Source organism: Pristis pectinata, chromosome 23 (genome assembly GCF_009764475.1).
Source record: "Pristis pectinata isolate sPriPec2 chromosome 23, sPriPec2.1.pri, whole genome shotgun sequence".
Lineage (NCBI taxonomy): Eukaryota > Metazoa > Chordata > Chondrichthyes > Rhinopristiformes > Pristidae > Pristis > Pristis pectinata.
In genome coordinates, this window is record NC_067427.1 from 1,843,183 (window position 1) to 1,868,918 (window position 25,736).

At 40.9% G+C, this 25,736-nt stretch overlaps 1 protein-coding gene across 7 annotated transcripts in view; it reads left to right on the forward strand.

The window, feature by feature from the left end:
• The window catches only part of znf618 (zinc finger protein 618), a 70,256-nt gene that overhangs the window by 38,827 nt on the left and 5,693 nt on the right, over positions 1–25,736 (forward strand). For 2 of the 7 annotated variants that reach the window (XM_052037175.1, XM_052037178.1), the window contains 10 exons: positions 1,323–1,409; positions 6,224–6,301; positions 7,936–7,980; positions 14,718–14,807; positions 15,182–15,262; positions 17,883–17,972; positions 20,049–20,132; positions 20,864–20,905; positions 21,413–21,496; positions 24,508–24,585. In XM_052037175.1, the coding sequence (XP_051893135.1) occupies positions 1,323–1,409; positions 6,224–6,301; positions 7,936–7,980; positions 14,718–14,807; positions 15,182–15,262; positions 17,883–17,972; positions 20,049–20,132; positions 20,864–20,905; positions 21,413–21,496; positions 24,508–24,585 (759 nt within the window). Of the gene's footprint in view, positions 1–1,322; positions 1,410–3,751; positions 3,903–6,223; positions 6,302–7,935; positions 7,981–14,717; positions 14,808–15,181; positions 15,263–17,882; positions 17,973–20,048; positions 20,133–20,863; positions 20,906–21,412; positions 21,497–24,507; positions 24,586–25,736 lie in introns of those variants that run through there. The other 5 variants (XM_052037176.1, XM_052037179.1, XM_052037182.1 and 2 more) reach the window with 4 other exon arrangements.

A 25,736-nucleotide genomic window follows, 5' to 3' on the forward strand; every position in this document is an offset into this window, starting at 1 on the left:
ATTGGAACCAATTCATTCTTCTGTGGTGGATTTGTTTATCTGAGCCAGAGGCTAGCAATACTCCAAGCAGTTTTGATCATTTGCTTGCTTGCTTCATTAGCTAAGAAGACCCATCACTGTGACTGGGATTCTTTAATCTTTCTAAGAATAACACTGAAAATCAATGCCCCATCAGATGGGGAGATCCTGGCTGCACAAGCAGAGTGAAGCTTATTAGTACTGATTTGTCATTATTGCCTGATTAATTCCAACAGTAACATTCTATCCACAAGGGACATTTAAGAGCCATACCTGGATCTGAATAATCCCCGATGTCACAATTAATTTTTTCAGTTTATTAAACATCAGTGCTCCACCATTTGCAAGCAGAAGGATCCCTATATAATTGTCAACATCTTTGCCTGTCTTCATTCATTATTTTCTGTGTATCAAATAAAAATGGTCTGGTTTAAATTATTTCAAAATAGCTCTTGATAATGGGAGTTTGGTCACTCGTGCTCAATTTTCTTTTTAAAAAAAAGATTTTTTCATATGAGAAATAGTTTTGGTGTTACCCTAAACCTAGCATGTCTCTCATTTCAACCACAATTATCCTTGGGCACCAAAAATCATATGAATGTAAATCCCTTTCTGAGATAGCACTGACCTTTAAGAAAAAGACTTCAGGTGCACAGAAATTACACATCAGAAACATTGTGTCCACTGCATCATCAACAAAGTGAAAGGAAATAACATTCGTGAAAGGTGTAAAATGAAAGACAAATCCGATAACACCTTGTTTGTACTGTTGGCAAAAGTTAGAATGATCTGCTTTTAGTTATTCAGGCAGAGCATTGAATGGCTTGAGCAGAGGCGTGAAGTAGTGACTACAGCAGAGAGCTAGTTGGGAAATTGTGGTAGGAGTGAGAGGGGACCATTCTAGAGTCTTCCCATCTTATTGTTTAATTTTTTTTTCATTAAACAGCACCTATCTCTCCATTTTTATGCCTGCTCTCTCCATTCAAGTTTGAAAGTCTATTAATCTGCCTTGTAAAGATGATATCTGGTGCAAATAGAATTTTTGAAACACAATAAACAAACCTGCAAGGCAAAAATTACCTTTTCCCTACATCTGTCTTGGCAGGTACAGGGATTTTTCCTCGTATAGAATCTTGTCCTTGGGTCAACTCAAGGTACATCTAGTCTTTAAGGATTGCATTCATCAGCAGTCCTGGCCAATGGTTTGTTTTAGCTGTCTTGCCTGTACTAGTTTAGGGTTGGCTGTGGCCTGTTTATATTCTTTCAACAATGTCATGATACGTATTTCTTCATTATTTCAACAGATATTGACGGGCACCCTGGGAAATTAAACCAAATGAATGAGCAAGAGGAAAATATGGAGTGGAAGCCACAGCAGCAGGCCTCACTAAGTGAGTAAGGGTAATTAAAAGTTTATTAGTAAGCTGCAGATAAACAGATTGGTAACTATCATATGCAACAGATGGTACTGTTCCCTTAAAATCCAAACATGACAATCTCTGTCCTGAGTAAACTCAGTGACCAAGTTTCCACAGCCATCTTGGCATGAAAATTCCAAAGATTTACTGTCTCATTGGATGGAAATTTCTCTCACTCAGTCCTGAATGGTTGACCCCCTATTTGACTGTGACCACTGGACCTAGATACCCCAGCAAGGGGAATGTTGCGTTAAACCCATAAGAATTTATATGTTTCAATGAGGTTGCTTCTCATGTTTCTAAATCCTCTAGGCCCAGTCTGCTTAATCTGTCCTCAAAGGGGGAACCCCACATACTAGGAATCAACCTGGTGAACTTTCATTGTTCCTCCTTGTAGCAAGCACACCCTTTTTGTTTGGTTGTGGAGACCAGACCTGTATGCAGAGTTCCAGTTATGGACTTAGCAGGACCCTGATTATTTTCAGAAAGGTGTCTTTACTTTGTACTCAAATCCTCTTACAGTAAAGGGAAAAATTCTGGGTTTGCCTTTCTCAGTGTTTGCTGTACCCGCATGCTATTGTACAGTGATGTGTACAAAGTGCACCCAGTCCCACTGAATACAAAGGGCTTTTGATCGCTTGCGTTTTTTGTAAAAAAAAACGTTTTGTTACATTTTTCCACCAAAGAAATTACCACATTTTTTGCACTGTCTTCCGTCTGCATCCTTCTCACAGCCCACGTTGCCACCCAGCTTTGTATCATCAGCAAACTTGGCCATATTACATTTGGTCTTCTTTCCAAAACATTAATGCATGTTGCGCAAATCTTGGTGACATCCCATTAATCACAATCTCTGCACTCTAAAATGACAGTTCATTCCCATTGTTTTCTGTGTGAACCAATACCCAATCCATACCTGTACATTGCTCCCACAAGTAACCACTTGTGTGGCACATCATCTAAAATGGCTTCAAAATGCGCACAAGTACTTCACGTTCACTTGTTCCCCCAATCAACGCTGCTGGTTACAACCTCAAAAAGCTAGCATTTATCAAATATAATGTCCCTTGATAAATCCATGCTGACTCTGCCCAATCTTATTATGTCTTAAGTATCCAGCTACCACTTTCTCAATAACTGGTGTAAATGCCGTGGTTTTGACTTTTTTCTATTTCCTGAACAAACTAGTTTGAATTGTTAATCATCTATTAAGCAAGTTCTGTAGAAGAAAAAAATTGTTGCACCAAATAGGTTATTTTGAAATGTAGGTTCAAAAGACTCAAAAGGTACAGTGGAGATATGAGACTGTAGAGCATTTGGTGTTTTAGTACCATAACAAATTAGCAATTTCATTACTGCTTCCATATAATTTTGTGTCCAGTTTGCAAATCTTTAAGATGCTTTATTTAATCAGATGTTAATTATTCTGAGACCTGTAAAACATTACATTATTGGGCACTACAGTATTATGTTTGTAATTATCCTGTTAACAAAATTTATACTGTTTGGTTAGTACTCATTTTGTGTTTGCAATAACAAATATCCACTATAGCCTCATGGTTTACAAATTAATTAGATAATCAATTCAGAATAGAAGTACTTGCCACAGAGTACAGCAACTGTTGCTTTACATTGAAGTACTGTACTGGAAACCCCTTGGTGATTCATCCACTTGTATGACAGAAGTTCACAGCTGTTAGTACTGCCTCTTAGTCAGGACTCTGGCAAATCGACTTACAAGGTTTTTTGAGAAAGAGATATGCATGTGTATAGCATTTTAATTAATATTTGAAGAGCAGATGGCTTACTCAAGTGACTATGGCAACAGTTTGAAGTACACTGAGATTACATCAATGAACTGAACAATCTGTTTAGCTTAAGCATGCTGGATATTGTTTGCATAGTTTTGAGCCTACCTAGTACTACTGGGGCCTGCCTGCCTGCTTGAGAGTCATTTTAATGACTATCTGAACTATTGCAAACCTACAATTTCTATGATCCAATCGCCACTGCATATTGAATAAACAAATTTCATCTGGGTGGGGCTTCATTCAGCCTCCTCAGGTGGGGAACTGGAAATCAGGCAGTACCAACACTTATTGTTTACCCATTGTGTGCGAGTGTGTGTGTGGCTGTTGCATGAGGGGAGCTATTGGGATGTGTGATCAGTACTGTGGGGTTCATTTGAGTGTAAAACCCACAGTATACAGCATGAATTTATTCAGTTCTCGGTCTGGCAGCTGATTTTGCTACCTTCTACAACTGAGCTGTAAACCTTGGAAGAGAAAACAAAAATTACTTTCCTCGCATCACAGATCTGTTCACCAAGCATAGAACATAATATAGAGATTGTGGCAAAGTATGCTGCTCTGTCATCCTATTCAAAGCCAAGAATCCATGGGAATAGAATGCAGGTATGGATTTATCTGCTGTTGACAGAAGTCTCTGTATACTGGAAGTAATATGGTAAGTGTTTTGTAAGTAGCTTTTTCTAAACCATGTGTAGAAGGAAGCAATGTTCAAGTCCCAGATTCCTTCAAAAATATCTTCAGATTTGAAATACTATTTTCAGCTGCATCCTGGTGTTACAAAGGTAATGTTCTCAGCACCAAGTAACATAAACAAAATGTCAGCAGCTTTCTAATTATTTGAAATAAAGCAAAGTGTGTGTTGAGCAAGTTTTAATTTTCAGTGTTTTGATCAGGATTTTCATGTTAATAGTTCTCTAGTTCATAATTGTTTGTTATTTAGGTGTGAAAGGATTTGGTCATGGTATGACCATGGATAGTTAACCCTCTGAGTACTGAGTGTGTAAAACACCCCTGCTCCAAAACTGTAAAATGGTACCTAATTTTATGTCATTGCTGACAAATTATCATTAGAAAGAAGCTTGAAAATATCTCTGAACAAAGAATTATTTTTATTTGATGCAGAAATGCTGGTATATTCCTCAAAGATTAAACATGTCTTTTATTTGAAAAGGTAACCACGACCAAAGCTGGTTCGTTCGATTCATCCATTAAGTGTCAGTAGTAGAATATAATGTCAGCAAAAGCACCCTTGCACTCTGTAGAATTGACTTGTGACTGATATTTAGGAGTGAGTTCAAATTGCCACATTGTGCATTGACACGTAATTTTTGTACTCATTAACACATTGGTTCAGTGTGTTTGAAGTGTGGTAGTAGTGCAGTAAATTTCTAGAGAAGGGATCTGCAGTTTAGGAAAAAACTTCATCAGAAACAAAAGTCAGGAATAGAAAATAGAATTATATCAGGATGAGTTTGGGAGGTTGGGGAGATGAGGTGGAGGGAGAGAGGAAGGATTGCAACAAAAAAAAACTCATGCATGTATGCTGAAGAGAAAATCAGTTGATGGTTAAGTTATTGGATAAATCAAGATGAGGTGTGGCAGACTGAGAAGCAGTCCCACACCAGATATGCATACACCTCGAGTGCAGAATTGAGATTCAAGGCCTCTCTACCCTGCTGCCCTGCCTTGAATCAGATTACAATGTGGTCCAGTCAGCACCATGAGCCAGTCGAAGAGTTACTTTCTCTGACCTGGGGTAATTCCTTGTTATTCAGAATTTTACACTAAGGGACAACTGACCATTAGGTAACCACTTTGGACATTTCTAGCCTCTCTGCAAATGCCACCTTAAGTTCCCTGTCACCTGTTGCTTGAACTCCTTGTTCAAATTGGCCTTATGGACTGTGGTATGGCAACCCAGTGTAAACTCAGGGAATGTATTTCCTTGAAACCCTGCTATGATAACTTTGTTCACTAATAATTTTAGCCGTTATCTGTACCTGGTTCTGTGGTGGGAGTAGCCTGGTCCATGGGTGCAGTGTTAGTATGGGGGGGGGGGGGGGGGGGGGGGGGGGGGGGAAGGGGAAGGTGGAGTGTGAGGGGACAGATTAACACTCAAATTGCATTACTACTTTGAGCTGTTGGCTTCTGTCATTTTTCCAGCCTTTTCTGACTTGTGATGCAATGCTTCAGCTTTTCTCATTTGCATTTCTTGTGCCTTTAATTGCTTTTATTCCACACCATTACATTGTCTGTAGCAAGGCACCATGCCTGCTAGTTGTCTCCCGGTCACTTCACCTCTGCACTGTTATTTTTGCCTTTGCTTTGCTTCCTTTTATATATTAATGATCATGTTTTCCAGTTCAGATTAAGAATAGATCCTTTCTGTTTCTAGTAATATCTGCAGTGCTTTTTGGTGACTTTCGGGTTTTGCCTTTTAATTTTGACCAAGTTTAGCTAGGTTACCATGTTTTGATTTGATACTATTAAGTTTTAATTGAATTAAACCCGAGTGACAGGACCATGCATAAGTAGTAAGGTATTAAAATCCTATAATCTTGAGCAGTCTCTCTGAATTAAGAATGACTTAAAATAATGGAAAGGTTGGGGGGAAATCTGGCTCCCACTAATTGCTGCAGAAAATGGCATTGCTGCCAGTAAGCTGCCTACTGATATCTACTGCATTGCCATACATCATTACTGCAGCGCTTGCTGCCCTGGTTCTTCTGGTGTTTAACCTTTGGTTTCTCTTCATTATGTTGTCGAGTTCGTTTATATTAGGAAAGGGAAAATTGTGACTAGAGTTCTAATGAGAGACTAGTGTACTAGTGCTTAAGATAAACTAATGTATTTTGAGAAATTAGTGGCTGGTGTTCCTTCCTCACAATATGAGATATGGCCTTTCTTTTAAAAAAATATACTGAATCTGAGCAGTGAAAAGCCCCTGTCTATAGTCTGACTCCTTCTTTGTTTCAGGGGCCTACATATGTGGTGCCTGTGGGAAGAAGTACAAGTACTACAGCTGCTTCCGGGCACATGTGAGAGCACACCTAGGTACACGCTTATTTTTGTTAACGCAATTATTGGCTTAACCCTTTGAGTAGCGATTTTTTTCCCTTTTTACAACTTTCCGAATGTACACATACATCTAACACCTCCAAAACTGTGGCATTCAAATCCTAAGTGTTATAAGCTAGAATTAGAAGAATCTATGGAACTTGACAGCATTTCTTCATTTGCAGTGCTTCTTGAATAAAATTAAAAAGTTGAAAACTTGTTATTCATTTTGGAGCTAAGCTGCTCCTGTAGTACTCAAAGGGTTAACTACAGTAATGGTGTAGTTTTGATTTTATCAAAATGGTGTACTGCAAAACTTTTATTGCTTTATTGTGAAGCTCCAGTATTTGAATGAGTAGATGTTACTTAGCATGTGCATCATCTTCCAAATAAAAACAAAATGCAGAGGATCAGGCAACACCTGTGGAGAGAATCAGAATTAATGTTTCAGGTTGATGATCTTCCATCAGAGCAGTAAGGAAGGCAAACAGTTACATTCGCCTTTATTGGAAAAACATTTGAGTACAGGTGTAAACATGTCTTACTACAACTACACTGGGCCTAGATGAGACCGAACCCTGGAGTATTATGTACAGTGTTAGCCTTATTTGTCATTGAGTGAGTGCGGTGAAGATTCACAAGACTGATTCCTGAGATGGTGGAACTTCTGTATGAGAGAGTGAGTAGATTGGGCCTGTATTCCCCAGGGTTCAGAATGAGAGGGAATTCATTGATGCAAACATAATTCTTGTGAAATGCTTTCCCTAACTGAGGAGTTTGAAACCAGCTACATAGATGAGGAGAATTTTCTTCGTGAGGGAGGTGAATCCTTGGAATTCTCTACTCTTCCAGGCTGTGTCAGCTCACTTACTCAAAACCGAGATCAGTAGATTTTTGAATATTAGAGGAATCAAGGGAGATGGGATAGTGCAGGAAAGTGCCGCCAAGATAAATCGGCTGTAATCTTGATGAACAGTGGAGCAGTATGAGAAGCCAAATAGCTGCCTCCTGTTATAATTTCTTCTGTTCTTATGTAGCTAGGAAAAGTTGGAAATAAAACAAGTTTAAAGTGATAAAGTAAGAGAAAGAAGGTCCAGGATCCAAGGAGATCAGGAAAATGCGGATGACGTGAATGGCGGTGGTGCTGGCTGAAGGAAGGTGGAAATCGGGAAATCGTTAGTGAATGACAAAAGGCGCATTGATGCAGACCTGTAATTTCAGATTTGCACCTCTCCCAGGCACGGCTTCTGTTATTCACTGGCCTTTAACAGCCTTTGTCTGGAGTACCTCCACTTGTGTCAATCAACCTCGTGCCCCCCCCTCCCCCCCCCCCCCCCCCCCCCCCCCCCCCCCCCCCCCGGAATCTCCTGTCACAGCATTTCTAACTTATACCAATTTTGTTGGAAGGTCATCAACTTGAGATTTTAACTCTATTTCTCCCTCCACTAACCTGCCTAACCTGTTGAATATTTCCTGCATTGGGTGCTTTTATTACAGACTTCCAGATTGTATAGTATTTTGCTTTTGGATCATTTTCCAAATTTCTTAAATACAGTTTGGTGTGATAAGTAATTGGGCATACAGTGTTACAGGTTTTTCTGAGTTAATATGCACTTTGTTTCTTTTCGCAGAAAATGAAACCTCCTCTGCATCCGCTGAAAATTCTCCACAGGCAAGTGAGTACTCTGCCATATCTTTCTTACATAATGACAGTTCTAGTAACCTCCACCATTTGAGTATGGGCGGCTTACAGGCAAGTGTAGCCAGTGGAGAAAATGTGACGGCTGCATCTGAGTAAAAGAGCAGTGCCCCTGAAAACTGAAAGTAAGGAAAGAGAAGCAGGCTGATCCTATCAAGAATTATGGTCTTGTACGGAATTATAATAAAGACCTAGGTGACTCAATCCAGCTGGTTCATTGCTGCATTTTTGCTCCCAGTGCATGTAGTTCTAATCATTTTGCCCATCCTGTTCACAGAACAGTACAGCACAGAAACAGGCCCTTCGGCCCACAATGTTGTGCTGAACCAATTACATTAGTAATAAAATGCCCAACTAAACTAATCCCTTCTGCCTACACAATCTCCATATCCTACCATTTCCCTCATTCATGTGCCTGTCTAAGAGCTTCTTGAATGCCCTTATCATATTTGCCTCCATCATCACCCTAGGCAGCACATTCCAGGCACCCACCACTCTGAGTAAAAAAAAAACTTGCCCTGCGCATCTCCTTTGAATTTACCCCCCTATCACCTTAAATTCGTGCCCTCTGGTATTATACATTTCAACCCTGGGGAAAAGATATTGGCTGTCTACTCTATCTGTGCCTCTCAATCTTATAAACCTCTATCAGGTCTTCTTTCAGCCTCTGCCACTCTAGAGAGAACAACCCAAGTTTGTCCAACCTCTCCTCATAGCACATGACTTCTAATCCAGGCAGCATGTTGGTAAACCTCTTCTGCATCTTTACCAGGATGCTGCCTGGATTGGAGAGCATGTCTTATGAGGATATGTTGAGTGAGCTAGGGCTTCTCTCTTTGGAGAGGAGGATGAGGTGACTTGATAGAAGTGTACAGGATGATAAGAGGCATAGATCGAGTGGACAGTCAGAGACATTTTCCCAGGGTGTAAATGGCTAATGGCTAACACACGGGGGCATAATTTTAAGGTGATTGGAGGAAGGTATGGGGGGGGATGTCAGGGGCAAGTATTTTTTTTTAGAGTGGTGGGTGCATGGAATGCACTGCCGGCAGAGGTTGTGGTGAGCAGATACATTAGGGGCATATAAGAGGCTCTTAGCCGCATGAATGATAGTACAATGGAGGGCTATGTGGGAGGGAAGGGTTAGATAGAGCAGGGTAAAACGTCAGCACAACATCATGGGCTGAAGGGCCTGTACTGTGCTGTAGTGTTCTATGCACCAAAGCCTCGACGTCGTTCCTGTAATGGGGTGACCAGAACTGAATGCAATACTCCAGATGTGGCCTAACTAAAGTTTTATAAAGCTTCAGCATAACTTCCTGACTCTTGAACTCAATGCCTTGACTAATGAAGGTAAGCGTGCCATATGCCTTCTTTACTGCCCTATCAACCTGTGTAGCCACTTTCAGGGAGGTATGAACTTAAATTGGGCGCCAGTGCTCAATACAAGAGGGCACGGCTTTAAGGTAATGGGTGGGAAGTTCAAGGGAGATGTCAGAGGGAGGTTTTTCACCCAGAGAGTGGTTGGTGCATGGAATGCACTGCCTGGGGTGGTGGTGGAGGCTGATACGTTGGTCAAGTTCAAGAAATTGTTAGATAAGCATATGGAGGAATTTAAGATAGAGGGATATGTGGGAGGAAGGGGTTAGATAGTCTTGGGAGTGGTTTGAAGGTCGGCACAACATGGTGGGCTGAAGGGCCTGTATTGTGCTGTATTGTTCTATGAATCCCAAGATCCCTCTGCTCATCAACACTGTTCAGGGTCTTGCCATTAAGTGTACTATCTCCTTACATTTGATCTCCCAAGGTGCAACACTTCACACTTGGCTGGGTTAAACTCCATCTGCCATTTCTCTGCCCATATCTACAACTGATCTATATCCAGCTATATCCTTTCCCAGTCTTCTACACTATCCACAACGCCACCAATCTTTGTATCGTCTGCAAACTTACCAACCCACCCATGTACATTTTCATCCAGGCCATTTATATACATCACATACAGCAGATGTCCCAGTACGGATCCCTGAGGAATACCACTAGTCGCAGACCTTCAGCTGGAATAAGTCCCATTGACCACTGCCCTCTGTCTTCCACGGACAAGCCAGTTCTGAATCCAAACAGCCAATTCACTGTGGATCCCATGCATCTTAATCTTCTGGGTGAGCCTCCCAGGAAGGACCTTGTCAGATGCCTTACTAAAATCCATGTAGACAACATCCACAGTTCTACCTTTAATCACCCTTGTCACCTTGTCAAAAAACTCAATCAAGTTAATAAGGCACAAATTGCCCTGCACAAAGCCATGCTGACTGTCCCTAATTAGGCCATGGTTTTCCAAATGCTCATAAATTCTATTCCTAAGAATCCTCTCCAGTAAGTTCCCTACCACTGATGTGACACTCACTGGTCTATAGTTTCCAGGATTATCCCTGTTTCCTTTCTTGAATAATGGAACAACCTTAGCTACTTGCCAGTCCTCCGGGAACTCGCCTGTGGCTAGAGAGGACACAAAAATATTGGTCAAGGCCCCAGCGATCTCATCTCTTGCCTCTCTCAATAACCTGAGGTATATTCCATCAGGCCCCGGGGACTTATCCACCTTAATGCTCTTTAAGAGATCCAACACAACCTCCTCCTTTATCTCGAAATGCCCCAGCATATTAGCATGCTCCACACTGATCTCCCTGTCCTCCACATCCTTCTCCTTGGTAAATACTGAAGCAAAGTACTCATTAAGGACCTCACCCACATCCTCCACCTCCAAGCACATGGTCCCTCCTTTATCCTTGAGTGGTCCTATCCTCTCCCTAGTTATCCTCTTTCACTTGATATATGTATAGAATGCCTTAGGATTCTCTTTAATTCTACTGATCAAGGACTTTTCATGGCCCCTCCTGGCTTTCCTAATTCCCTTTTTGAGTTCCTTTCTGGCTTCTTTCTCGTCCTCAAGTCTCGGTTTGATCCTAGCTTCCTAAGCTTTACATACTTTTCCTGTTTCTTCTTGACTAAATTCACCACGTCTCTCGACATTCAAGGTTCTCTTACCTTACCATCCTTGTCTGTCCTTCATACTGGAATATACCTATCCTGCGCTCTGTTAAACACCCTCCACATGTCAGATGTGGACTTGCCCAAAAATAGCTGTTCCCAATTAACTCCCTCGTTCCTGCCTAATGCTCCTGTAGTTTGCCCTGTTCTAATTTAATACTCTCCCACAAGATCCATACTTATCCTTATCTATAGCTATCTTAAAACTTCAGGAGTTGTGGTCACTGTTCCCTAACTGTTTTCCCATGGAAAGGTTGGTCACCTGGCCAGGCTCATTACCCAACACCAGGTGCAGTACGGCCTCTCCTCTCATTGGACTATCTACATATTGATTAAGAAATCCTCCTGATGCACCTAACAGATTCTGCCCCATCTAAACCTCTTGCACTAAGGAGGTCCCAGTTTATATTAGGGAAGTTGAAGTCCCGTATCCATTTTATCCAATTGCAAAATCCAATCTTAGATACTCACAGATTCTGCTTTAATCATTAAACCCATAACCTAACAATTCTGTGTCAGTGGCCTGGAATTTTCTGGGTTCTGCACTGAACTGAATCCATTTACCCACATGAATGATGGCAAGTTTCAGGTGCCCAGTTTAAATGTTAAAGTTTCAATCTTGCTGGCTGATCTCTACTGAGAACTTCCCCGGTGCATTGCACCACTGGATTCTCCTTCGAACCCAGGGTGGAGCAGGACTTGCTGCGAGCCCCTTCAGTCAAGCACCCAAACCTACATGCAGATCCACATCTGGTTGTACCTGAAGCAGGATACACAAGCCCATTCATAGTTACTTTGTTTAAATTAATATGTTCTTGCATTTCCAGTTGATTTTACTTGCAGTATAATTTTTAAAGTTTTCCAAATCCCAGAGGCACATGGAAGTGTTGAAAATTCTTTACAGCTTTGATAATGATGAAGTTGGGGTCAGGTTTTTCCATCATCCAGTTTTGCAGAGAAGTCCTGTGCCAGGGCTTGTTCTGGCCCACCATGCACCCAAATTGTGTCATTTGGGGTTCAAGAGCTCGTTGCTCAGAGCAAGGACTGGTCACCCACTAGATGCGCCCTACAGATCCAGAGCCCTTTAATTTCAACCTGAAGTGTTGCCTTTCATTCTCTGTGAACTTCTACCTTCACAGCACCATCCCTGGAGATATTGCCTTTCTCACTCTTTCACCCACCCTTCAGTCAATTGCCCCACTTCATTATCATCACTCTTCTAAATAATAGACTGACGTCCTAGTTTGATATATCAGCTGCAAATCTTGGCCCAGCTCCTTCCAGACATGTTCAAGTTATTGACCTTCGCAGTGACTAGAAGAGGTTATGGAGCTGACTCCTTCGGCAGTGCACACTGCTAACCCAGCCACGATGATGCTGCTCTCAACTGCTGCTCTGTTCATTGACTTTTATCCAAGTTTTAAACCAGTTTGCTATCCATGAAAGTCACTAATGACAATTTGAGGTTTCTTCACAATGGAAAGCAGGTTTGGGTAAACATAGAGGGAAGTTAATGAAATAGACAAACCTAAGAGTTTGCGTGAATTTAAAAACTGAAGATAGAAGTAACTGTTCTTTGGCCGTAGTATATATTTGCTTTCTCAGAAGGTTCTTACTGGTCTTGGCTACCTGTGGATTTGCACACAGGATGGTCAGAACTATCTCCTGGTGAAATAGTTTTACAGGATCAGGGTTATTTGGACTTGATTTTACATATGTAATTTCTCATTTGTAAATGAAACATCTGTGCATTCATTTATATCTCCTGTCAACAGAACTATCTCTTATTCTTGCCATATTGTTTGCATATATGTCCATTAATAGGGTGAAGCATGTGATTACAACAAGACAAACTTACAAAGACAGTTTTGATAACCAGTCTAACAGACCCAATTTATAATAAAACTTTGGCTTGGAGTATGCTCAAATAATGATTTATGATGCATCAGAATTGTAGTTTTGCCAGCTGTTCTATTTACTTAATAATAAATGTATCTATAAATGTCAGATGGACATTTAGAAATTCTGCCATTTCCAGATTTGCCGCGCAGTTTGGCACCATTTGAGGACAGAGTGCTATGTTTTTTGGTTGTGGAGAATTTTGTGGCCTTGTAGACTTGCAGGGGCTTCCTTTTAATTGTTCACTTCATTCTCAGAGTTGTGTAAATATATTCTTCCTAATTGTTTTAATCAGAATAGAGGAAAAGACCTTGAATTCACAGAGTTAACTACATATGAAATTCTTGCTCTGCACAATGTTAAACCGTGTGATTTTAATGGCACAGTGTTGCTGTGTTCTTATTGCTTCTTGTAACTAAATAGTTATTTAAAAGGGGGAACAATGCTTGTCCGAAGTGTACAATTTTCCATGTTGACTGCAGCTTGATAATGTCAGTTGACTTCAGTTCCTTGATGTCATTTGTATTCGTATGCTGCCTTAATGTCAAGGACAGTCACTTGCCTCACTTGGTATTCTCAGCTCTTTAGTCCATGTTTGGGCGAAGGCTGTGATGTTAGATTGGCTTTGCCGAGTCTCCAGTCAGACTTCTAAGTCCAACTTGCATTCATAATATTCACCTTGGTCGGAGAAAAATGTGCATAGGATTGTGATCATCTGACTGGTTGTCTCCTGGTATGGAATACTTGGAGAAGGGTACTCTGTGCGTTTCACCCATGCACTTGTTGGAATGAGTGTACAGTACGTGGATTAATCTCCATCTGCAGGGAAAATTTAGGATGGGAGTTGGGGCTTCCCCTTCAATGTGTGACTTCCTTGTTAACATTGCATTTATTCTCTGGCCAGCTCTTTGCTGTTGAGTGCAACATGTTTTGGTTCACAACTAGTTGAAAGAAAATTAAACAGGTTTTGAGCCAGGTCTCTGTCCAATATTTCCCCTCACTTCCTGCTGCATGTATGTACATATAATTTATTGATTATGGGGGATGGATTTAAACTGTTCTAAGAGGTTTATTTGTAGTAAAACAAAAAGGGCAGAAGTGTGCATGCTTGCTTGTTGTCATCCTTATCTGCAAGAATAAAATCCTTAATGTCTTTAACCCTCACCCCCATCCCTGGCCTCCCAGTGTCGCTATCTGTTCCCTCCTTTCCCTATCATTTCAACCTAATTCTTTACAAATGAACCTGGACAGTGAGTTTGCCAGATTGTTTGATCCTTTGGTACAATTATTATTCTTCTGGATTGTCCAGGAATCTCAGAGAATGAAACATGAACTTCCCAAGTATTACTTCCATCACTCCAGAAAAAAAGGATGAAGTTTGTATTTGTAGCCTTGCCTCATGATCCATCTTCATTTGTGCACAGTTCTTTCCAACAGCAAAAAAGAATGTAACGATATTCAATTACAGAAGACCCATCTGTTACATAGCAGCAGTGATAATAGTCTCACACTGTGTCGTGAGAGTAATTGTCATGTGATTAGATCTCCATGACTGTAACCTGTCAGAGTTGGCAACCCTGGATACCTACACAAATTGTCATTGTCATGAGAGACCTGGGTGAAAAAGCACTTGAAGTGTATAGTACTTTGAAAATTAAAAATTACTGCATGAAATAAGAAAAAATTATAGATGGTTTTGTGGTTTAGAAAAGGGAATACAAGTCAAGTTTACTGACTTTTTTAATTTTCTTCACTTGTTTCCAGAGAATTTTAGGTATATGTGTGACATCTGTGGCAAGAAGTATAAATATTACAGCTGTTTCCAAGAACACCGGGATTTGCATGCAGTAGATGGTATGTATTTGCAAATTAATTGCTCAAGTTTGCTGTACGTAACAAGAAAATTCCAGGAGCAGTCCTGTAAATCACATTTAAACTTTCCCTAAACTGTTACTCACAAAGACGAGGCTTGTAATGGATTTACCACAGAATTCTTTCATTCCTAAGATTGAGGAATAACTGTGTTTTCCCTTTTCTAATTTCCACTGTACATTTAGTTCAAATTCTGAATGTGTCCATACTGATACAGGAAGGGCACATCCCAAGTGTAGCATCCAAAGCACACTTTAAGCTAATTTACAATGGGTGGGCAAGCTGTTCCATAAATTATTGTTTATATATTTCTTGTGATGTTAATTATAAGTAATTTGAATATCTCTTAATTGTAGATCCATATGATCATGCAGTTGAGACACCAGCAGAAGTGAAAACTGAACAGGTGGAAGAAACTGTCCGCAGCCCTGGATCAAGTATGATTTCTTTTACTTCATGGAAGTGTCTATGTTTTGGCAGTTCTTGGTACTGTTTCATTGCATGCTGCTCTACAAAGGCACAAAGATTGTTTGCACAGTTAATCGGATGTTGGTTAGACTAAATTGGTAGTATTACACAAAATGAGGAGGTGTCTGTATTTTTCAGATGGGGGTGTTGGGCAGGTCATATTGTGAACATATATTCACTTTTCGTGGAATGCAAGTGAAACAGGGCTTCCCTCTTGGAGGAAGATAAAAATTAGTTAAGTGGCCTGTAAGAGCTCCAGACTGTGCAGTACTTCCAGAGCCTCAGGCTTGGTATACATTAATGTACTGGCTAGTATAAACTTCATGTGCTTATTGATGCATTAGAGAAGGACTGCTTTACTGATGGTTGTAATGACTTTTTAGGATTCTTGGGGAAGTTCTTTTTACAGTGCTTAGTTCTCTGGACACTGACCTCCTTGGTCTTTCAGAAGTGTGAATCTCTGTTCCAGGGCAGCTGGCCACAATGATCAAATGGAGGAAATTGCTAGTAGGTGTAGTCCTGAGATTGAACATAGCCCCCATCCAACCACCTCAGTAGTGATCCTCACAAAACAGGTGCGTTTTGTGAACCATTTTAGGGGTGGAGTTGGTACTTGGATTTGTAGCTGTCCCTTACAGATTCCATTGTGGGTGGTGTGAATGAAGATCCTCTTCCATAGTCTGCTGCCACTTTCAACCTGTCTGGTCCTGTTACATTGTCTGACCTCTCTGATAACTTCTAAATTCCACAATTGTGGGTGTATCATTGAATAATGCAGCCAAGTGTAGCCTAGACAAGAGATTTTGATGGCAACCTTAATATTGGCAGTTGACCTAAAATAGATTACAGACTGTAGAAATGTCAGTGGGTATATATTCAGGTATCTTCAATATCACTAGTGTAAGAGTTTGGTAAAATAAAATGGGATTTATCAATTATTGTGTTGTGAACAGATGAATTTGAGATTTTGCTTCAGGTGTGGGGTCTCTGAGTGACAAGCTCTAGTAGTCTCTGTTTGGGCATTTTCTTGCAGAATTTTTATGATACGATTTCACATGGGGAGTAAGAGGCCTTGGAACTTTAATATAATTCCTAACAACTCTCAGAAATACCCTGTGAGTGTGTGGAATTCTGTGATGTATTGGGCTCCATCACATTTTACTGAAGTCTCACTCACTCCAGCCCCTGAACTATGCAAGGAAAATCATTTTTAAAGTGTTTGCTAAATTAGTGCCAGATTAGCTTGTGTCACATAACATCAAGCCAGTCATGAGCAGAGTAGATATTTTTAATTTAAAAGAAAATCTTAAAATCTGAAATAACCAGGGAATGGTGATTGTGCAGTGCGAAAGTCTTTTTTTCGACAGCTGAAAGCTACAATATAAGATAAATGATTTAATTTATTTAAAAAACGCAGAATTCACAAATCAAGTGAAACTAAGGACTTTCCCCAGTGGGACAGAAATATAACTTTTTGAAATTTGGGCCTGGAATTTAATGCTGTACTCAGTGATTTGTTATTTGTGAACTTTTTCAGATTCCCACATATTTTAAGGCCATTCCCAATCTCGATGTTATAACTGTTTGATCCATGTGCCTTAATATTATTGACAATACATTTTCAGCAATCTCCAATCCTGCTACCCTGATCCCTTCCAATCACACCCCCATCTAATTTCCCTACCTTTAGTATCCATCCCTAATTCACCCCCTTTCATCTTCACCCCTTTCCTTTCTTACAGCCGTATATCCCAGCTGCCCTACTCTCCAGCTGCTGCCTGCTCACTCCCACCCAGAACTTGGCCCTAACCGCCGCTGCTTACCTTCTCCACGGTAGTTTCGTAATTGCTGATCATCCTTGTCTCCTGCCCTCCCATTGGTGCGTTGCCTGATGCCTGTAACCCTGACCACTTCTGACAGGAAACCTCAGGAAAATCGTCAGTTGCCCATCCAATGCTTAGTATGTGTCTGCATAAATTACATTGTGGGTGCAGCAGAGCCTTGTCTCCTCATGGACCACCTTGCCATTGTACCCCGACCTTGCCCGTGGAGCCCATGTGCTGTGTGCAACAGCCACCCCATGTTAAAAAAAATTCATGCACAAGCATCTCCACCCCCTCAAAACTGGAGTGGAAGCAAGTCGTACACAGTCCTGAGGGACTGCCTGAGAAAAGGTTATAGAAATTGCTATGCCAGTTACAATTGGAATATTTTTAAATGTTGGGGTATGATAAATTCCAAGTAGAAAATGTTAGTGGTTTAGTTTCTTCATAATTTACCTGTATTACTCCTTGATGTAATGCCGTTTCCTCACCTGTTTTCCCAACACATGGCAATAAAGTTTCCTGAGTGCTACAGGGAAAGAAGGATCCTTGACTGTTCCAGCTCCATTCCCAAGGGCAAACCGACAAACAGAATCCAGCTTTTCCTGGCTGACATGCAGAACACCTTGGCTTGGAACGTAGTTTTAAATCTGATAATGTAGCTAGAGAGTTTATTATCTTTGACGTTCAAAATTTTTCAGCTAAGCATTGGAGCTGAGAGCTTGATGCTAATTGTTTAATTCTTGTTTGTGTTTTGCTGCTCCAGAGACGGGTAGCTACATCTGTGAGTACTGTGGCAAGCGGTACAAGTATTACACTCCTTACCAGGAACATGTGGCGTTGCATGCATCCTCTGGTACGTATGATATTCCAAATCTAATTTTTATGGTTTAAGTAACACATTGTAAGATAGTGAAACACAACATTGGGTAAAACAAGCAACCTCTTAGAACTTCTAGGAATGTTAAGGATTAAGGAGTGTTAATGAGAGAATGTTCAGGCTGGCTTCTGTTGAGGAGAAAACTTGTAGTCAGATAATGTAGCCTGGAATTTGCTTGTAAAGCTGCAGAAGTCATGGCATTGGCCATCATTACACTGTAGAACTGACAACCACACCTGGCATCTATCTATCCACAGTGGAAACCCCAAGGTTGCTGTCAGTTTATACTGTTCCTTCATACTATGTAATGTTGCAGTCTTGTCTAAAATAATCAGTGTGAATCAATGAATTGAACTTGAGCATTTTACAAAATATTCTTGCTGTATAAATGTTGAACAATGTTACTGAACGTTTAACAATATAGTAAGCCATAATCATCACTGAACAGCTTAAGATTTCTTTATTGGTCACATTTACATCAAAACACAGTGAAATGCACCTTTTGCGTAGAATGTTCTAGGGGCAGCCCTCAAGTGTCGCCACACTTCCAGCGCCAATATAGCATGCTCTCAACTTCCTAACCCATACATCTTTTTTTGGAATGTGGGAGGAAACCGGAGCGCCCAGAGGAAGCCCATGCTGTCACAAACTCCTTACAGCAGCTGGAATTGAACCCGAATCGCTGGCACTGTAATAGTGTTACGCTAACCGCTACACTACAGTGCCTTCTCTGATCCTGAAAATTATCATATGTATAAGTTATCATTTCTGGCTTTACAATTATTTTTTAGCTTTGTTCTATATGAGAACTTTTGCACCAAGTATTTGTTCCAGTATTTATTTTCCTTCCTGTAGGATTCTTAAAAGGTAAGTTTAAAAAAAAATTACTGAGTTTATTTCCTTCAGCTTGCTGTCTGCATGAGTTCTTTGATCTGAGTGCTCAGTGACAGGATTGCCCAAAAGCTGGTGTTCAATTTCCTGACACAATTTGCAAAGGGGAGCTCCACGCCACAGGTCCCACTTAGACTTCAAGGCCAGCACCAAACACATTCCTTTGTGTGGTGTTTTTACTTCAGATTTTCAACATCTGCAGCTTTTTTGCTTTTGCCATTGGTGACAATTTTCTGTGGAAGCTTTTTTCCCTGTGTTCAATCCAGGGAACATTAGTAACAAGGTGATAAACTTGATGCTTTTTGGTTTTCTTCAAGCTGGAATTATACCAATCACTTTTTCTTTGAGGATTGATATTAAGGGGAAAAAAACTTCCATAGGAAATTGCCGCCAATATTGACACAAGTGAAAAGGTTGCAAACCTGGAATGAAAAGTTTTGGAAATACCAGTGATGTCAATGTGTTTTGTGTGGAACCATTTGAGCGTGGAGGCAATTGATTTGTTTCGGCAAATTAAAATTCCATTAATCCGGGAGTGTTGGTGAGGAGTGGTTCTTTTAGTTTCATTTATAGGGCTTTAAGTTAGCAAGGGAAATCCCTTGAATTATATCCCCGTCTCCTCAAGTCACCTGCTCTGTCCCCTGGTTTAAAAAGTATGAGGTCCTTGCCTAATTTCTTTAAGGTTCCCTCAAGCCAGCCTTGTGCAGAGCTTTCAGCTTTGCCCTTACAGGGGAGTACTGTGTCATCCCTGGTCCACCTGTAGACTGATTGGAAAGCACCTGAACCAGCAAAATGAACATGAACTTAAAATATTTCCTCCAGTTCTTGGACCTCCTGGTGAGTGTATAGAGTTTTATGGAAGTCCTAGAGTAACAAGTCCTTGTGTGGAAAAGTAAACACTTGTTTCCTGTACTCACTGCATGGCTAGTGACCTTAATTGATTTAATTGTGCAGTATCTTTGAAACACTTTAGCAAATGGATGATTCATGTGCGTTCTCTGTGACTAGGGGCTTGTATTTCAAGAAGTTATTGTCTTCTCTGCTGTAAGAATTTAAGTACGACAAAGCTTCTCCAATTTTTAGCAAATAATCCATATATACTAGTTTTGCTTCAGGGTATGATATGCTTTATGAAAGGAATTTAATTTTCTCAATGTGCAGATGCAGAGAGTCCTCTTGTCAAAAGAAATGAAGCTAAGCTGCCAAATGCATGTGAAGAAAATAACAGCTCTCAGAATTCTAGTGGTAAGTATAAAACATTAAATATATGTGTAGAATATTTGCTCACTGGAGCAATGATGGAATATCTTTACAAAGACAGTTGTTTTATGAATTGCTAAAGGAATATTTTTAAAAATAGTAAACCTTCAAGTTCACAAATTGGACATTTGAGCACAGTACTTGCCCATTTTTCTCGCAGATTGAAACTTCCAGACTCATATTTTAGTCTTCCCTCTGGCATTTCCACAGTTTGATATAAGATAAACCACTGGCTTAACTTTACAGCCTCCACCCAGCTCCTCAGCCACAGGTAGTAACAGGAGCAGGGTCAGTCATAATTTACCCGGCATTTTCCCCTCGAGATTTAGTTCCTTTCACCTGTGCAATGTCCACAGTGATGTTACTTCCACTGCAGGAGCAGTCCAGTTGCCTAATTATTCAACATTCGTTTTGTAGTTATCTGGCTCTTGATGTTTCTGAGTGGTCTTAATACTATTTTCAAGCCACAGCCTTGAGTTCTGATGAATTTTTTGCCATTAGCTACCCAACAAGAAGATATGCTGTGTATTTAGCTGTATGGACATTTATTAATGATTTCAGCGAGTATCCTTTGTAAGTTATTTGTGGTTCACTGCATAATATCAGTAGTTCATATTTAGGATGTGCAGCAAAATTACATTGCAGTAAGAAGGTCTGTGTGTTGAAATGTCGATGCCTGTAAAATAAATGCACTCCTTTTCACTAAATGTTTACAGGAGGTGCCAGTGTACAGAAATCGGATCCTCCTTCTGTGAAAAGTAAGTCAAAGTCGAGTTTATTGTCACTTGCACAAGTCCATATGTGCACAGGTGCAATGAAAAACTTACTTGCAGCAGCATCACAGGCACATAGCATCAGATAAGCAGCATTCATACAAAAAACATAAATGAAATAAATTGTACATAATTTTTACAAGTAATAACAAAATTAGAACAAAAAAAAATTCAATGTTAGTGCTGGTCATAGTGTTGCTAAACTGTAGTATTAGGGTTGTGCCGGTTGGTTCAAGAACCGAATGGTTGAAGGGAAGTAGCTGTTCCTGAACCTGGTGGTCTGGGACTTCAGGCTTGTGTACCTCCTGCCCCCATGGTAGCTGCGAGAAGTCTGAATTTATCTTTATAGTTGGTGCTGCACTAAGTCTAATATTGAGACTTGCACTAAAAGAAAATGAATACAGTTCTTGAAAGAAAAGCATTTCTTCAATGAAATAGTGCTTATGAACATTTCTGGAACTAACATTCCAGTTGTATGTTTAATGTTTTCAGATGGCTCTACATGTCAGAGCTGTGGAAGTGAACACAAACACTGTACCTGCTTAAGGCAACAGGCCCACAATAGCCGAGCTAGAGGTAATTTATAATGTGTTGTACCATTTTGAGTCATTAAAGTATAATTTTTTTGTAGGTAAACCTCCAGTATATTGTTCACAGCTCAATCTTGCTATGTGGCAATTATTGATATGTAGCATCTTTATATTTGCTGCATGTTTATGCACAGTTCTGGTAGTTGTAGGATTTGTTTTTGCTAAGATATCCTCTAGTTGCCAAAGAGTTGGCTTAAATACCAAGACTATAAAGTCAGGGGTATGTTTTTATTCATTCCCGTGATGTGCACCTTGCTGGCTAAGCCAACATTTATTGCCTTTTCCTGATAGCTCTCTAAGGTGGCGAGCATTTGCAGTCTGTTCAGTGATTGCTTGGCAATGCCCTTCACTCTGCTGCACTCTGTAGGTGGTATATCCTGGAGCTATGATGTGCATGCATTATTGTGACAGGGTGAGGTGCATTTGCTGTTTGCCAAATTACTTTCCAATTGTGTATCCTTAATTTGTAGGTGTAACTTGCTGCTTTAAGACATAAAAAGACTGATTAAAGTTTCAGTAGGAAAAGGTAGAAGGGTGGGTTGGCAAGTTTGCAGACGACACAAAGGTTGGTGGTGTTGTGGATAGTGTGAAGGATTGTCAAAGATTGCAGAGGGACATTGATAGGATGCAGAGCTGGGCTGAGAAGTGGCAGATGGAGTTGAATCTTGAGAAGTGTGAGGTGGTACACTTTGGAAGGACAAACTCCAAGGCAGAGTACAAAGTTAATGGCAGGATTCTGGGTAGTGTGGAGGAGCAGAGGGATCTGGGGGTTCATATCCACAAATCCCTGAAAGTTGCCTCACAGATGGATAGGGTAGTTAAGAAAGCTTATGGGATGTTAGCATAAGTCATGGGATCGAGTTTGAGCCATGAGGTAATGATGCAGCTCTACAAAATTCTGGTTAGACCACACTTCGAGTACTGTGTCCCGTTCTGGTCGCCTCATTATAGGAAGGATGTGGAAGCGTTGGAAAGGGTGCAGAGGAGATTTACCAGGATGCTGCCTGGATTGGAGAGTATGCATTATGAGGAGAGACTAAGGGAGCTGGGGCTTTACTCATTGGAGAGGAGGAGGATGAGGGGAGACATGATAGAAGTGTACAAAATATTAAGAGGAATAGATAGAGTGGACAGCTAGCGCCTCTTTCCCAGGCACCAATGCTCAATACAAGAGGGCATGGCTTTAAAGTAATGGGTGGGAATTTCAAGGGAGATATCAGAGGAAGGTTTTTTTACCCAGAGAGTGGTTGGGGCATGGAATGCGCTGCCTGGGGCGGTGGTGGAGGCAGGTACATTGGTCAAGTTCAAGAGATTGCTAGATAAGCATATGGAGGAATTTAAAATAGGGTGATATGTGGGAGGAAGGGGTTAGATGGTCTTAGGCAAGGTTTAAAGGTCGGCAAACATGGTGGGCCAAAGGGCCTGTATTGTGCTGTACTGTTCTATGATTCTACGGAAAGCTTTGTTCCTTAAGGTTCTGCTATGAATTGTCCACCAAAAGAAGCTGAACTTCTCACAGAACAATCAAACAAAGATTATTTCTATCTTTGTTCTGGCATCTTAGTAAAAGTCATGTAAAATGGTGAATTTATAAGAGCATCCCAGGTGAATGGTGATAGCATCCATCACCTTCTGTCCTTGCAGTGGAAGCATTTGTCTGATTTTAATTTGATTCAGGCAAATAATTGAATTGTGACAAGTTAAAATTCTATTTGTTTCTTAAGATTTTAATGATACTTTTATTTTTGAGCTGCTAAGGTCCTTTGGCCAAATTATGCAAATAATATTTCTGCATATTTAAATACTATATTTTTACAATAGTGGATTTAATTTGTCAGCAGAAGTTTTTTGCTCAGGATATCTGCCACCTGGCTTTGATTATTTTTAAAAAATTTTATCTCATTTCCTCTTCATCTTTATTAGTTCCAGCATCCTTGTTGTCATTAGTTTGAAGGGGATTGGTTAATGTCCCAATGCTGCTGAGTGTATGGTCTTGTGGGAAGTGTAGAAACTCTCCCTTGTGCTACTTAAAACTGGTGACGTGTTCCACTGAGAAGCTGGCATGCTGGTCATGACTAAGTTTACATTTGAGAGCACTAGGGATGCCAACATTATATGTCTTAGAAGGGAGATGCCAAGGATGAGATTTTATCTAATTGTCCCAGTCCCAAATTTTCCAACTGACTGATGTGTAGTAGATAAAGGCAGATTATTACATCCTTCCCTGATTGGAAGTTGTTTGAATGGCTGCAAGTGCCTGCTGATTTCCTGACTTGCAGTGCACCATTGCCCGGAGAACTCGCCGTGGTACTCCCTGCACCACAATGGCCCCTGTCCTGGCGATCCAGGCAGTGCTGACAGCAACTCTCTGCACTTGGTCTGCTGAATGGAAGGAGAAGGCACATCCATGCCTCGAGATGCAAGCAAAGTTAGAGCTATAGAGTCAGTCAGAGCCTCACCAACCTTGGCAAGTTCCAGCCTCTCACCATCTGCTGCCTGGGCTATACTGACCTCAGCTTCTGGGGTAACCAAGTTGACCATATGATTATTAGCACTCAAGGGAGAATTATGGATACTTTCAGAGTCAAGGGAGCAGCCCAGGTTGAGATGATTTCAATCATTAAGAAACAAGAGTCCAGCCTATTGTTTGCAACCACAACCTCACCCCCCATCCCCACTCCTCCCCACAACCCCCCCCCCCCCGCCCCCAACCACCCCATGTAATTATGGCCATGTATGTTTTAAGGCTTCTAAATCTCTGCTAACCTTCACTGGTGATCCTTTCATGGTGCATGGGCTGGTCTGGGTTGCCACTGCCCCACCCCTGCCTCCTTGGAAGTAAAGGAACATTGGCATCCCTCGTTAAAATTACAGAACCGTGTTTCCTTTTAGTTAGAGAAATCTTGTACAAATTGTTGGCAACCCTAGGGAGCACAATGTTCACATAATGGCATTGACTTTATCATTTTGATTTTTATCTTTTTTGTTCCACTTAAGAGCAGTACACGTGTGGGGCATGTGGTATTCAGTTCCAGTTTTACAACAATCTAATAGAGCACATGAATTCCCATGCAGGTAAGTTTAGTTTCTTTCCTTGACAATTATATTGGTTGACTCCATATAAATCCATATTACTGTAAATAGGTTCCAAGTTCCATTTACTGTAATCAAAAGTTACACTGAGTATTGATGTATTGCCCAGAATGTAAAGAATGGAACATTAATGAACTGAGGGACCTCGGGGTCCAGCTCCATAGAAACATAGAATCGTACAGCACAGAAACAGACCCCTTTGGCCCACCTCATCCATGCTGACCTAATCCTATTTGTCTGCCTTAGGCCCCTATCCCTCTCTCTTTCCTATCTTGTGCATCCAAATGCCTTAACATTCTCATTGTATCTGCCTCTACTGCCCCCTCTGGCAGCTCATTACAGATAACCACCGTTCTGTGTGGTAAAACTTGCCCATCAGATCTCCTTCAAACTTCTCCCCTCACCTTAAACCAGTGCCCTCTAGTTTGAGACTATCTATCCTACCTATGCCCCTCATAACTTCAGAAACCTCTAGAAGACTGAGGGGTAACCTTATACATTCCAATGAGAATAAGCCCAGCCTATCAAGTCTCTCCTTGTAACTACACCCTCCCTTCCAGGATACACATTCCAGGAACCTCTTCTGCCCTCTTTCTAAAGCTACCACATCCCTCGTGTAGTGTGGCAACCAGAACTATACATAATACTCCAAATGTGGTCAAGCCAATGTTTTGTACAACTGCGACATGATGTCCCAACTCTTGTATTGAATAGTCCAGCTTATGAAGGCAAGCATACCCAGTGCTGCCTTCACTATCCTATCCATGTGTGTCGCTAATTTCAGCGAGCTATATAGACTTTCACCCACAGTCCCTGTGTACATCAATGTTTCTAAGGTCCCTGCCATTTACTCCATAGATTCTACTAGGATTTGACTTTCCGAGGTGCATTACCCTACATTATTAAATTAAGTCTGGATTAAATTCCACCTGCCAGCACTCCAGCTAACCTTCCAGCTGATCTGTCCCACTGTATCCTCAGACAACCTTCATCTCTACCTATGACACTACTGACTTTTGTGTCATCTACAGACTTCCCTGAAAGTGACAGCACAAGTCGATAGGGTGGTAAAGGTATATGGCCTGCTTGCATTCATAGGTCAGTCCATAGAATATAAAAGCCACTGTTTTGAG